Source organism: Phoenix dactylifera, chromosome 16 (genome assembly GCF_009389715.1).
Source record: "Phoenix dactylifera cultivar Barhee BC4 chromosome 16, palm_55x_up_171113_PBpolish2nd_filt_p, whole genome shotgun sequence".
NCBI classification, from domain to species: Eukaryota; Viridiplantae; Streptophyta; class Magnoliopsida; order Arecales; family Arecaceae; genus Phoenix; species Phoenix dactylifera.
In genome coordinates this window covers 10465086-10478761 of record NC_052407.1, presented here as the reverse complement: position 1 = coordinate 10478761, position 13676 = coordinate 10465086, and the positions used below count along the sequence as shown (strand labels likewise).

At 35.6% G+C, this 13676-nt stretch overlaps 1 protein-coding gene across 1 annotated transcript; it reads right to left on the bottom strand.

Moving 5' to 3' along the window:
• Positions 1-6997: 6997 nt before the first annotated feature.
• On the bottom strand, positions 6998-13353 carry LOC103719285 (protein JASON-like). The gene is made up of 7 exons (XM_008808463.4): positions 12906-13353; positions 12705-12762; positions 12500-12594; positions 9312-9547; positions 8312-9179; positions 8124-8206; positions 6998-7486 (listed from the first exon to the last, which is right to left on the bottom strand). Exons 1-7 carry the CDS (start codon positions 12993-12995, stop codon positions 7417-7419), a joined length of 1500 nt encoding a protein of 499 aa, XP_008806685.2. The 5' UTR covers positions 12996-13353; the 3' UTR covers positions 6998-7416.
• Positions 13354-13676: the final 323 nt, after the last annotated feature.

The following is a 13676-nucleotide window of genomic DNA, read 5'->3' as shown; positions in this document are numbered from 1 at the left end:
AGACGATGCAATAGCAATCTGTTGCAGCTCATTTTTTGACAAAATAAGCAGAGAAAACATTGGCAATATGCGGCACAAAGTGATCTGCACAAGGATTTGCAAGATACTTGCTATCTATTAAAACTTGTCAGCGTCTCAATCTCAAAAGAGAGGCATTGATGTATAACATTCAATGTCCATTGCATACACGAGGATAATAATATGTAAGTCCAGCTCCGACCCACATGAATTTCACGTAGATATATGGGCTCTCGCATACCTCTGTAATGCACCAGGTGGTCCACACATATACACCGAACACTAGTCCAAAATACATTAGGATGGAACAAAACATTTACAGCCCAGAACAATAGAGCAATGTACAATGACATCCATAGTGAGTGACCCCACTTCAAAATTTCATAAAGTTATCACAAGCCCCGGCAGGTCTCTCTCAATTGCACCACCATTTTAACTTTTTCCCCTTTTCGAGCTATCAGCATTATTTTGATACTTGCACATTTTGCATTACATCTTGAATAATAGTTTGCAAGTACAGTACACACCAAAAGCACATTCCATACGACTAAAATAGCTGACATTTAAGTACAAGAAGTTTTAGCTATTGACAGGACATCTTCTCCAACTATAAACAGTCCATCCATGCTTCTGGTGATTAAGCACCGATAGCAACCATCATAGTTTAACAATAGTACTGAATTTTCTGTTTCTAATAGAATAGCGTGCTTTTTTGCTTCTTAAAGAATGTTATCACTAGTAATCCAGCCAGGCCAGCTGTGAAAGAGACTGTTAAGAGACATGCATGAAGTCTTAGTAATGTATGTCGCTCAGTCCCCTTTCATGGAGATTAAATTGGAGTAACCGCAACGAATGAAGCAACAATTAAAAAAATATATCTTGAAGTTTTAACATTCCCACCAAGAAAATATTTAACTATCAGAGTAATACCATTAAAAAGTTTTTAGTTGGTTCAGTGAGTGCGGTGATAGGAAATTGAAAAAAAAATCAGTCTGCTCTTCGGGGTGTTTTAATGGCACCATAGTCATCGTCCACGCCAGCAGCCTAGGCTGACCACTGTTGTTCATCCCCCTTCTTAATTGGCTCTGCCCAATTCTCTCTCAGAAAGTAATAGCTTAAAAAGGAGGGGGAGGAAAGCTGTATAAATTGTGATAGCAGAAGTTTATATCTCACATACCAGACAAGCTGCCTATCAAGCATTAGTAATTTATTAAGTAAACAAGCATATTAGATAGAACTGGAAACAAAAGTTCCAATATCTTTAGCATTGGGGGAATAATTAAAGGGACGACACTGCAGTTACAATCCTGAATGGAAACAAAGATTCACGGGTGCAGCAACTAGGAAATAAAATCCTGAAGTCTAATTGTGAAAGGTTAAAAAAAAGTAAACAAATAGACATGCATCTAATGCCAAAAGTTCCCTGTAAGAGCACCAGATGAATGAAACTATAAAACATTGCTTCCTCAAGAATGCACCAAAGTAATAACTAATACAGCTGACGGTAAATATAAAGAAAAAAAATTATAAAAAAGAAACCAAATAACAAAATAATCAAAAGTAAAACAAGGAGAATACCATGAGATCAGCCATTTTAATATGAACTGCAAAAGGTTCCGGTTCAAAAACAACAAAACTAACATAGAACCAATAAGGACGATCTTCTGCTTATTGTATGGAAGTATAGAAAATAATTTTTCAAACACCTGAGTAATAAGCCGACCATCAAAACAAAGGATAACTTAAATGATCGTTAAACTGTCAAGTGCACCTTCTTGAACAAATCTTTTGACAAAACTAGAGTTCAGCAAAACATTGATGGAGTCATACCACCAAAATCATTATAAGTTGCATCAATCAACTACACAGAGACTGACCATTAGAATACCTTGGAGTCACAGCAAGTTTTCTCCTAAATACAAGCATTTCTGTTCCCAGACTAAAGTAATAAAGAGATTACAATGACTTAGAGAAAATTGGTATGTGCAGTCATGTATAACAAATCAAAACCATTGAAATCAATTAGAACAATTGAAAATGAAGCAACCATTCCCCAATAACTTGACAAATTAATGTTTGATGACCAGACCTAAGAAAACTGCTTTGGTAAATTAAAGATATTAAAAATATACAGACTATCAAAAGATATCAAAAGAAAGGAAAAATCAAATTTACAAATCACAACCCTTCAAAGCAAAAAGATAAAGTAGATCTGCCACTGTATATCCGAATCAGGCTGTGACAGCAGACAACTCAATATGCAAGTAAAGATTCTTATACTGCAGTTATAAAAGCAAGTATAATTTAATTCCGGACATTACCTTAGACATAAAAGCTCATTAAAACTCAAATTAATGTCTCAAAATCCCAAATATGCTAATACCTGCTTTTAGATCATGTCCCCTATGAATGTTGCAAAAATCAAAAAATGATTGTCGTTTTATGTTTAATGATCAAATTAAGGAAACCAGTTCTAGAAGAGTCAGAAGTCAGATTAGTCCTAAGATTAGTCCGTTGTACCATTAAAAGAAGCCCTAAAAACCAGCTAACTAACCATTTTCACAAAATAATCAAATGTTCTTTCTTATGATGACAATATAGACAACTTATTCCCTCTGCTTAATTTTAAACACCATTCAAAACAACCCCAACATCAAAACATAACTTAAAACTTTCAGATTCATAAATTGATGCTTTGTTAGACGGACAATGAATGCATTAACATAGCCACTTTATTATCTTGAGACTGAAATAAAAAAATTAAACCATAACATGCTCCAATGAGAAGAAGGCAAAAGTTTATTCTGGTGACTCACACACACCAAAGCTTAAAGAAGTCTATACATGCAAGTATAAAGTAGATAGTGAAAAATAAATAAATGCACAATGGAAATAAGAACTGAAAGATGTAGGAAATTAAATCAAAGTTAGCCACCAACCAGCAACCTGGTTTTTTACAAAACAAGCAAATGAAAAACCTAGGGTTTGATCAAACATGTTCTTCAAAACAAGGAACTGAAAGATCTTCAGCACCCCTCTGCCCCCAGATCAATTAAAATAAATGGTTGAAGAATGACCGACTCGAAACACATTGAAAACAACTTTCACAGTTCCAGCGCAGAACCCAATTCTAATAATAAGTTGTATGCAGCCATTAGGCTGAAGGCTGGAGCCCAGTTTGCATGAACTGAAAGATGCATGTGGCAATCAAAACATAACCTAACATCTCTACCATGAAAATTAAATTAAAAAAAAGTGACGACTACCAAACAAACATTTGTAACTCCAATGTAATTAAAGTGTCATTCTAAATCAGACTCAAGATCGGTAATTTTTTAAAATAAATAAAGATTGGAATTCAATCAAAGCCAAACTTCTGCATATCTCTGAAAACTCTACTTGTACAACCCAAAGCTGTCATTCCTCGCCGACGGGGGAAATGATAAAATAACATAAAGTACAATCAGCGATCTGCAATTAAAAAAACCACGTGAAGCAAACTGAAAAGATTAGCAGGCAGAAACAACCAAACACCTCTAATATGTTTTTAATTCGATCTCAAAAAAAAAATTAGGGTCGCAAAGCCATCATATGCACATGCTTCACTTCCCACAGATCAATCCAATTGAAAAATAGTAATAAAAAAAATCGAAAGAAAAGCTAGGGCTTCAAACCATAATAGTTGATACAAAAGGATATATTCCCAATTTCAACAGATCGATCTAGATATAAAAAAATAAAAAAATAGAAAAGAAAAACTAGGGTTTCGGATCAACAAAATCGATGAAGGCGCTCGATTCCGAAACTCGAAAATAATCGAATATAATCAGGAAAAAAACGTGAGCAGAAGAGGAAAAGAAAACGATTGATTTTGGTAGGAGAAAAGGGGCCTTCAGATCCCATCACGAGGATGGATCGGAAGAAAGAAGGAGGCGCGGCTCGAGCAGCGGATCTCGTCGGATCTTATTCTTTGGGGTTCAGATTGAAAACTATATGGAAACCATCACGGTGGCGTTTTCGTTCAGCGATGAAACGCTTGGAGTTAGTTTTCGGCCGATCCGCCCCTCCGCCGCTTCAAAAGCAACTCCAATCAGACTCAAGATCAGTATTTTTTAAAAATAAATAAAGATTGGAATTCAATCAAAGAAGAACTTCTGCATATCTCTGAAAAGTCTACTTGTACAACCCACCGCTGTCATTCCTCGCCGATGCGGGAAATGAAGCAACCGAAAAGATTGGTAGGCAGAAACAACCAAACATCTCTAATGTGTTTTTAATTCGATCTAACAAAAAAATTAGGGTCGCCAAGCCATCATATGCACATGCTTCACTTCCCACAGATCAATCCAATTTAAAAATAGTAATAAAAAAAATCGAAAGAAAAGCTAGGGCTTCAAACTGTAATAGTTGATACAAAAGGATACATTCCCAATTTCAACAGATCGATCTAGATATAAAAAAATAAAAAATAGAAAAGAAAAACTAGGGTTTCGGATCAACAAAATCGATGAAGGCGCTCGATTTCGAAACTCGAAAATAATCGAATATAATCAAGAAAAAAAATGAGAGAAGAAGAGGAAAAGAAAAGAAGAAAAAAAAGATGGATTTTGGAAGGAGAGAAGGGGCCTTCAGATCCCATCACGAGGCCGAGTGGGGATTGGGATGGATCGGAAGAAAGAAGGCGGCGCGGCTCGAGCAGCGGATCTCGTCGGATCTTTTTCTTTGGGATTCAGATTGAAAACTATATAGAAAGCATCATGGTGGCATTGTCGTTCAGCGATGAAACGCTTGGACTGAGTTTTCGTCTCCACACGGCCGATCCGCGCCTCCGCCGCTTCGAGAGCCGACACCGTTCCCTTCTCTTCCCGCAGTGACCTCTCCCAAAACCCACAACAAAAGATCGTATGGGGGCGTTTGGTAACCCCAACAGGATCGCCACGGGCACCACTTAACGAAATATGGGGCGAACTGCTTATTTTGGTTCTTTTTTCCTCATCTTTTTTTATCTTTGAGAACTTTTTCCTTTTTACACCTAAAAATTTATAAAATCTAAAACACAGTGTATATATATATATATTAAACAAAACTTTGAAACTGCATCATATATACTTATACTAATAAATATTATATTTCATATCTATATATTGATTTATCTAAAAATATACACTTGACTTGCTAAATAACTAATTTACTTACTATGTACTATCTAGCAATATAATATATATTTGTAAAATGTATATTTTGGAAACTTATATCAATTTATCTGGATTTATATATTGGATCATTGTCGGATATGCATCAAAAAATCTTATGGTATGCATTAAAAAATTGACGAGTATATGTCACCTAGCTATATAGTATATATTCGTAAATATGATGGTCTCGAAACTATGTATCAACTTTTTTGAAGGTATGTATTAGGTTGTTAGATAACTAATTTGCTAAATATGTATTGTCTGACCGTGTATTGTATATTAGTGAACACTATTTTTAAAAACTATGTATCAATTTATCTAGAGATATATGCTGGCTTGCTAGATGATTAATTTGCTTTGTGTATATAATTTAACCTATAGCCTATAATAACAAAAAGTATGCTGTGAAAATGATGATAAAAAAGCTAGCACAGGCAATTTCTATTCATTTTTTGGTTTTGCATCCATGCATATTTTTTTTAAATTTTTAAGTTATGGGACTAACATTCCATTAGTAGAAGGAGACCATAATTTTTAATTTTTTTAAAAAAAATAGTATAAGAAAAAAAATGATAAAATAAAAAGCATGTCCTGCACTTTCTTCTTTGGCGCCTGCCCAACGTTGATTTTTATTTCAAAACGCACCTACTAATTTCTTCCAAAACCCACTTTATTTACTTAGTGGTGAGTTCTTATCAAGGAAGGAAACACCCACATAAAATATTATATGTGTGATGCCGTCTATAAAATCCGAAACATGCTTGCTAAAATTTCATTGCTTGAGCGAAATAGCTTATTAAAAAAATCAGACATATATATTGTATATTTGACATCATAACATTAAAATTTTAAAATTTAAACTATATCATATATAAATTAGAAAAATAATATTATTTGAGTAAGATTATATTTATATGAAATGGATTGATACACAGAAAATATTATTATATTGAGAAGAATAATAGCTCTTGCCATCAAGATTTGAAATATAAGAAAAATTAATTTTGAATCAACTAATCCACACAGAAAAAATCAAGTACAGAAATCTATATTTCTTATTTATTTCTAGAAAAAGAAGGTATTTGTTGATTGGCCAAATTTTCATTTTAGCTAAAATTCTGATGAAGAGTGGCTAGCAATTTTGAAAACATTGGAGGATATTTTGCTCTGAGAAGCTGAAAAGCAAATTCTACAAAAAGATATTTCCGATTATAGAACTCCGCCTGCTGTTGAGGGTTCCGTCGCCGGTTGGTCAGGGGATCAGGAGGTTTGGGTGGAGGGGCAAGGGCGAAGAGCGAGGAGTCAGATTTTAATATAGCATAGCAAGGAACAGTGGTGTCACCAATTTTTTAATAAAAATTGTAATGAGCAACGGATCTCAGTGTTTAAAATCCATAACCTCCTTCATTTGGAGAAGGGGTGCAATCACTAGCCATAGTATGCTCAAAAAGGCACTACGTTTGAGAGAGCATTTTGATTATAGCCTATCATTCATATACTTTCCCTACTCCAGCAGCAACTGTAGAGATCATTACACACCTCTAGAGCAGGCTCCAAAAAATATCTAGAATCTACATTCCAATCAGATGAAGTAACTTCAACAATTGTAATTAAGCTAATTCAGGAAAATCGAGCTGCAACTATAGTGAGCGATCACCATGAGCCAAATCAAATCAACAAGGACAGATAGCAAGCCTGTATAACCGTGCATCTAAGTGTTACTCGACTTAATCACATCTTAGGCAGTTAGAAGGACAAAATCCTCTACTAAGAATCTGAACATATATACAGAATCTCAATTTGGACAAGAAGAAGCATGATACAGCTGTTTCATGTTTATAGAGGTATTGATGCAACAAGAAGCCTCCAAAGGAGAACGTTGAATGCTACACTGTCCATACTTTCAAAAACACCTAAAAGAATAAGAAAAAAATAATTTAAATGGACTGCAGACAGAGATTTGGAGAACACCATTGCTATCGGAAAATAAAGCTTCTTTTGTACAATGCAAACAGCAGCCTCAGACCTAAATGAGGAGCAGTAAGTGATCTAACTATTAAGGCAAACTGGAAAGTGTACAAAAATACAACACAGTCAACTAAAAATATCATGACTGCATAAACTTGCAACTCCTTAAGATGAATAAAACCCAACTGCTAATTTTCCAGGCAGACCCAAGTCAAAAGAGCAGATAAACAGGACCTTATGACGCCGCTGTATCACTTTCCTCACCCTCATTCTCAAACTTGACTGGCTTTCCTTTGAGGCATTTCCTGTAATATAAAATAAGACTCATGTTAGGATAGTGTAACAGCAAACTCAAGGACCATGCTTTCAAGAAAATGTTGACAAATCAAAGGGGCATTGCGGGTTCTTGAGGCATATCTCGTGCTTGCTTATACATGAGCAGCAAGGGGCATGCATCCACGCTAGTTTCATCATATACACAAGTTTCACTTGCTAGAGAATGCCTCTAATTTTATTGTACTGATATTTGTCCGTAACAGTAGTTCTTTCCAGCAGAGTGTAGGACATGACAATCAACATGAGGCAGAACGATCATGGACAGTTTTTAGGTTCCTCGTTTATCCAGCTTGTTTTCAAAACCCAATTGAAAGAAATTAAAATAAAATCAACATGGACATCGAACAAAACAAGATGCTGACAATTTAAATAGGCTAGTTAGTGTAATTTGTTGTCAACACAGATTCAATGGAGAACCTCAGTCCTGGAAAATACACCTTGGAAAGAGTTAGACAAGCTTAACCAAAAAGACAGAAACTAAAATTAGTAGCACAAGCATAGGCATTGGTAAGAAAACATGGACCAGACATGTTAATGTGCAGCACAAAATGGTCAATGTTACATAAATATGGTGGGTTAAATCACGAATAAGTAGCAATACAAGACCTTTGAGGGAGAAAATTTTCATCTGATAAAGCCTTTTCTAGCCTCTCTTCGAATGGGGTGGCATGCCAACTAACTTTCTGATCCTGTTAATAGATATAATATGACTTAAACATACATCCAGAACCCCTAAATTCTGATGCAAAATAAGGGAAAAATCAAAATAAATAACAGAAATTTAAAAATTATACCTCTTTGTACTTGTTTGTTGAATTTGGAATTCCATTTCCATCCCACCTCTTAGGTGAAATATGATCAGGTTCCTCTTCATTCCAATGTGCAGCAACCATGCCAAGAATAGGCCTGTCTCCATCAGAACTCTTACCAGAATGAGACCTTTCCTTTGTCATAATCTCATTCCCTCCTTTGTTGTTTGTGGTTGGAGGCTTCAGCCATTGAGACAAGCTTGTGACCACAATTTGTGAACTGTCCGACCTAAAGGGTACCTTTTCTTTGCCACGCAGAGGTGTTGCCAAACCAAATGAGCTCTCACCACAGACATATTTATCTTTGTAGATGACCTCGTCGTTTTGGCTTGTTTTGTCATTTAGCATTGTGGGTCTTGGAGAGCTGGTCAATTTAGAATTATTAGGATCTGAAATAAGTAATTTCTGCTCTGTCTTCTCTTTGGTATCTGGACTATCATTGTTTTTCTGTTCAAAATGATCATGTGATTCACCAGGATTACCGCAGCCTCTACACAGCAATTTCCATTGAGATATGTTTTCCACAGGATTTAAAACTGAGTTCACATACTGTGTTCGGATCCTGGTACTTTTCTCAGTTCTGAATTTCTCTAGGTTAGATGGATAAACAGTTGCAGGAGTCTGCATCTCTTCTGTCAATTTTAGTGGAGTTGGAAAAGGTGAACATTTTGAAGCAAATGGTGAGATCTGGCTTTCTTTTCGAGATGGAGACATATCCAAGGTAACAGCTCCTTTTCCTGATTTAACTCCAGACTCATGTTTTATGCCTTCGGAGCTCAAAGACTTGATTGGAGAAACTGAGGGCATAATATTCTCAAAGTGTCTCAATGTATTATGTCCCTCAGACATAAAGCTACATTAAAACAAGGGGCAATGTTAAACATATTGTCAGTTTGAATATAAACCATGAACAGTTCAACATGTAATCAGTTTGAACAGCATATGGAACAAGAACTAAGAGGAAGAGGAAATCAGAAAATCTTACGCTCCAGGACTTTTTTCTGAAAAACCAGAATCTGCATGCATCTGTGGAGGAGTTTTGGCAAGTTGACCATGCTGTTCATCCCATAGAAGTTTCCTCCCAGCTGTACCAGGAAGCCATGAGTGGAAGTGAGGAAGCTTGCAGTCCTGATCAGGAAGTTGTGGAACTACTCCTTCAGATGCTTTACGAATTTCGGCAGGAGTTTCTAGCAAAGCACCACAAGGCTTGAGAAATTTGGCCTGATCAAAATAGCTTTGAAGTCAGTACTCTGCAATTCAAATAGAGTAATGATTTTGCCAAATCTAATTTAGAAACCAAGCAACATAACATGGGAAAAGAACTGATGAGCATTACTTAGCCGCCTAAAAGGGCAGAAGCATAAGACAGTATTTCACAAGGTATATCAAGCATGCACATTTTCCATAGACCGTAAGGGAAACAATTAAAGAATATCATTTTTCATGTCAAAAACTTTCTTGCACAGAAATAACCATCCATATGTTTACAAGATGTCCCTGCTGCCAATGTTGTCATGCACCTACAAATTGAAAATCAATCTATGCTTATTGTAGACGCAGAAGTGCCTTATTGTAGATGCAGAACTGCCTTCTGCTGAAAGGATCACTATGCTACTCAGAAACAACCTTTGTTCTTAATTCATAAGTTATCAGTTATCACCATTAAAAACAAGTACTGTGCAGAAGTGATTATGGGAAATATTTTCTACTTAAGATTTGAACCTAGAATTATTGTTATGCCGAATGATAAACCCAAAGATTTAAGTGCAAATCCATATCCTGCTAAAGTATGCTGTGTATGGTAAAGCAAGGTTACCTACAACATATTTGGGTAGCTTGTGCAACAAGCTTGTATAGTAGCGAAAGCTATATCCTACAGTTCCACATAGATTGATACTATATCAACCTGAATTGGCATTGATAATTCATCTAGACATTCATAAAAGTATTGTGATTTTGACATAAATAATTTATCACTATCCTTAATTAGATTTTAATTTGAAAAAAAGAGCAAAATTGATAAGTTTTTGCTTAAAAGTTCAAGATCCTTTTTGTAGATTTTTGCAGAATGGAATCCTAAATTACATTAGTCTTTGTTCAGTTTGTAGGTTAAATATCATTATAGGGTAACAATATATTTAGATTGTTTTAATCAGCAACTACATGTTTCAACCTTGATGTGACAAGAGAAACTAGAAATTCTTAGTTGAGTGCTTAAATAATATATACATCCCATCACAGAACAATTAAAAGAATAACATAGGTCCTAGAAGAAAGAACAAGTTAATTCATCGCATCTTAGTGTGCCTTTAAGTGTAGCATAAGAATAGGTTTATCTATCACATCTTAGCATGCCTTGAAGTGCAGTGTATCTTTTCACGCAGTGCACACCATGTCTTGGCACAGAATAGTAAAACATGAATACCACCCACGGATCCCTAAAAACAGAGGAACAATATAAATACTTTAGCCCTTCCGTAGACCACAAAGTGTGGTGAACAGTTGAGAAACATGACAACTTCAATAAGAGAAAAATATAGGGTACAAGGTCACATAGAATTAGGCACGTCATGTACTTGGTGGCCATGAATAGGTACTAGAATGTGGCATGTGCAGTGCACATGTTTTTTTATTTTAATTAAAAATATTTAAATAAATATAAACAATAAATTCTAGATGGACTTGAACCTTCGATCTTTTGGTTAACAAGCACACAACTTAGCTACCAAACTTTGATGGTATGGGAAAAATGCAAGGTGTGGAACATAGATGAAAGGCGGAATGAGAAAGGGGGATAGGGAAATGTGGACATTGAGACATGCCTCAAGCACGGTTATAATAGGAGAGTTGCCATTATATAGTAGAACCGACAGTACTATCCATAATCCCATATTATGAAATGTGGACATTGAGACATGCCTCAAGCACGGTTATAATAGGAGAGTTGCCATTATATAGTAGAACCGACAGTACTATCCATAATTCCATATTATGCAGAGTGATAACAAAGGAAAAAGAAAAAAGATAGGTAAACAAAACAAGAAACATGCACAATACAACAAGAAGGGTTCTTCTTCTATTATAGGTTATATTTCATTCCAATATAATGACATATAGTTCTTTTAGAAATCTAATGCAATAACTTTAATCAAGTAGCATGTGGTGTTTAAAACAACAAAAGCAGCCACAAAAGTCTGAAAACAATCAAGCATTGAAAGAGAAAGATAAAAATAATCCCAACCCCCCTCCCCTCCAACACAAACACATTTGTTCAACCTCAAATAGTGTGGGCATCCATTAAACAACCATCTGCTGGCTCATATCTGCATGTCTCGTAGCACATAATTAAGATAAATAATGCCAACCAGCCTTGTCTCAGCTGGTTGTCATTCATGTCTTCAAGTGGGAGGTCCAATTTTCAAAACCTGGTGGTCACAACCCCGCAATATTTCTCTAGAAAAAATTAAATGAATAACAGTAGGAGTTACATCAGCACAAACTTGTTCAGGTTGTCACCTAAATGCACCCCTTGTATCCCGTCAACAACCATGCAGTACACAAAGTACTCTTAAATCCTTGCATACAACTAGGCTGGACACCTTGAGTAGTCACCACAAAAGAAAAAGGATGACCTAGAAAATATAACCATATTTGTAGAACAGGATTATGAAAGAAAACACAACTTTAAACTGCATATGAGATGAAAAGTACAGAAAATGAGACTCTTGAAGCAAATAATCAAGAAAACCAGTTCATATGGGAGTGATTGCATGTACAGGAACGCTGAAACAATGCTCTTGAAAGTTATTTGAACTAATGACATGTTGAAACATCTATAGCAACCAGTATTAGATTATGAGATAGTGATATTATATTGGAAAGATAAGTTTAAAGATACAAAATGCATTTAGAGTGAGGATCATGACTGACAAAGCAGCATATGACACAACTTCATTGCATTTAAACATCAGTTTCTATAGAAGTTTTCTAATAGAAAACCATATAATTCGAAAATCAAGATGCAACAAACAAATTGTAGGTACAGCAGTTATTTCGAGATATTATAGGTAAATGAATCGATAAATTACAGAATTTTATAATGTTGAGATTACAGAGAAAGGACTTAAATGACAAGCAAAATAAGAACTCTGTGCGAAGAATTGTAAAACAGACCTCATGCTTAAGTTGTCTCTCTAGGCTGCTGTCCTTATCAACGTTATCCTTCGAACTTAGATGTCTTACTTGCTCGCAGGTAGAATCTTGCTCTTCTAATATAGAAAAAGATTACACACAAAAAAGAGGGAAAAGTTAGCTCTATTTCACAACCGGATACACCAGAAAATTTCCACGAGTTTCAAATATTGAAATCAGTGACTACCTTCTCGCAAGAAAACAGAAGCAAGCTGGTTTTTTGACGGCAACTTCTCTTGATTGATCTATGGAGATCACACGTACATCCAAAATTAAGCATATATATGGAGCAATTGATGTCCAAAAAGGCAAATTCAATGAATTGTTAACCATAAACTATTCAAAATTGAAAAAAAAATCCAGAAAAAGAATCTGGAAATAGCCATACCGTGCTCGTAGAAGGAATCGAGCTGGAAAACAGATGAGCCTTCCGCCGGTCATCGCCTTTAAGCCGAAAGCAACCAAAAAGACACCCCATTTCCGATCAGAATCCTCGAATAGAACTTCTTCGACCGCTCCAAAATCTCCTACGAGGGAGCCGAGAAAGGGAGAAGGATTGATCTCCGAGCTCGCGAACGAGATCGAGCCCTTGCTCCCAGCAAGATCGGTCGACTTAGGGTTTTAGAATCCCCAGTCTCCTTCGACTTCAGGGTTCCGAAATGGGAAGTCGGAGGAGAACTGGAGAAGAGAGCTTCTAGTTCTTGGGATTGAGTTGGGTTTTAATTAGGTGGAATTTGAAATTTAAATTGGTTGGGACGAGGGAAAGAACGAAAATAGAAAAGAATTGGGAAGCCGACCGTTTTACGTGTTCCTGCCTGAGTGCTGCATACCGTGTTGGCTGTAGGGTGGTTATTGAAAAACTTTTTGAATTATTCAGAAACATACTATTATTCTTGAATAATGCATGATGTTCTACTATTTATGGATACCTAACATTAAAAAAAAAAAACCTTCATGTATAGCACTCTAATGATGTCATATATCTATTATTAGTGTGGTGCTTTTCTGTTATCATTTATTATTTTTTCCTCTTTGTATTTATTTCCAAGTGACAAATATTCTAATATTTTAAAAAGGTCTATACTATTTTATTTTTTGCTATTTTATTTTTACTTTTTTCTATTGCTTGAACTTCTTCCAATCATCTGACAGATTTGCT

Excerpts from the sequence above, each read along its gene's own strand:
- LOC103719285 (XM_008808463.4), bottom strand. The coding sequence starts at position 12,995 with ATGGGGTGTCTTTTTGGTTGCTTTCGGCTTAAAGGCGATGACCGGCGG. Across the intron at positions 12,763-12,905 it reads CGATTCCTTCTACGAGCACG|ATCAATCAAGAGAAGTTGCC; the intron begins GTATGGCTATTT and ends TGATCTCCATAG. Across the intron at positions 9,548-12,499 it reads AGAGACAACTTAAGCATGAG|GCCAAATTTCTCAAGCCTTG; the intron begins GTCTGTTTTACA and ends TATTTTGATCAG.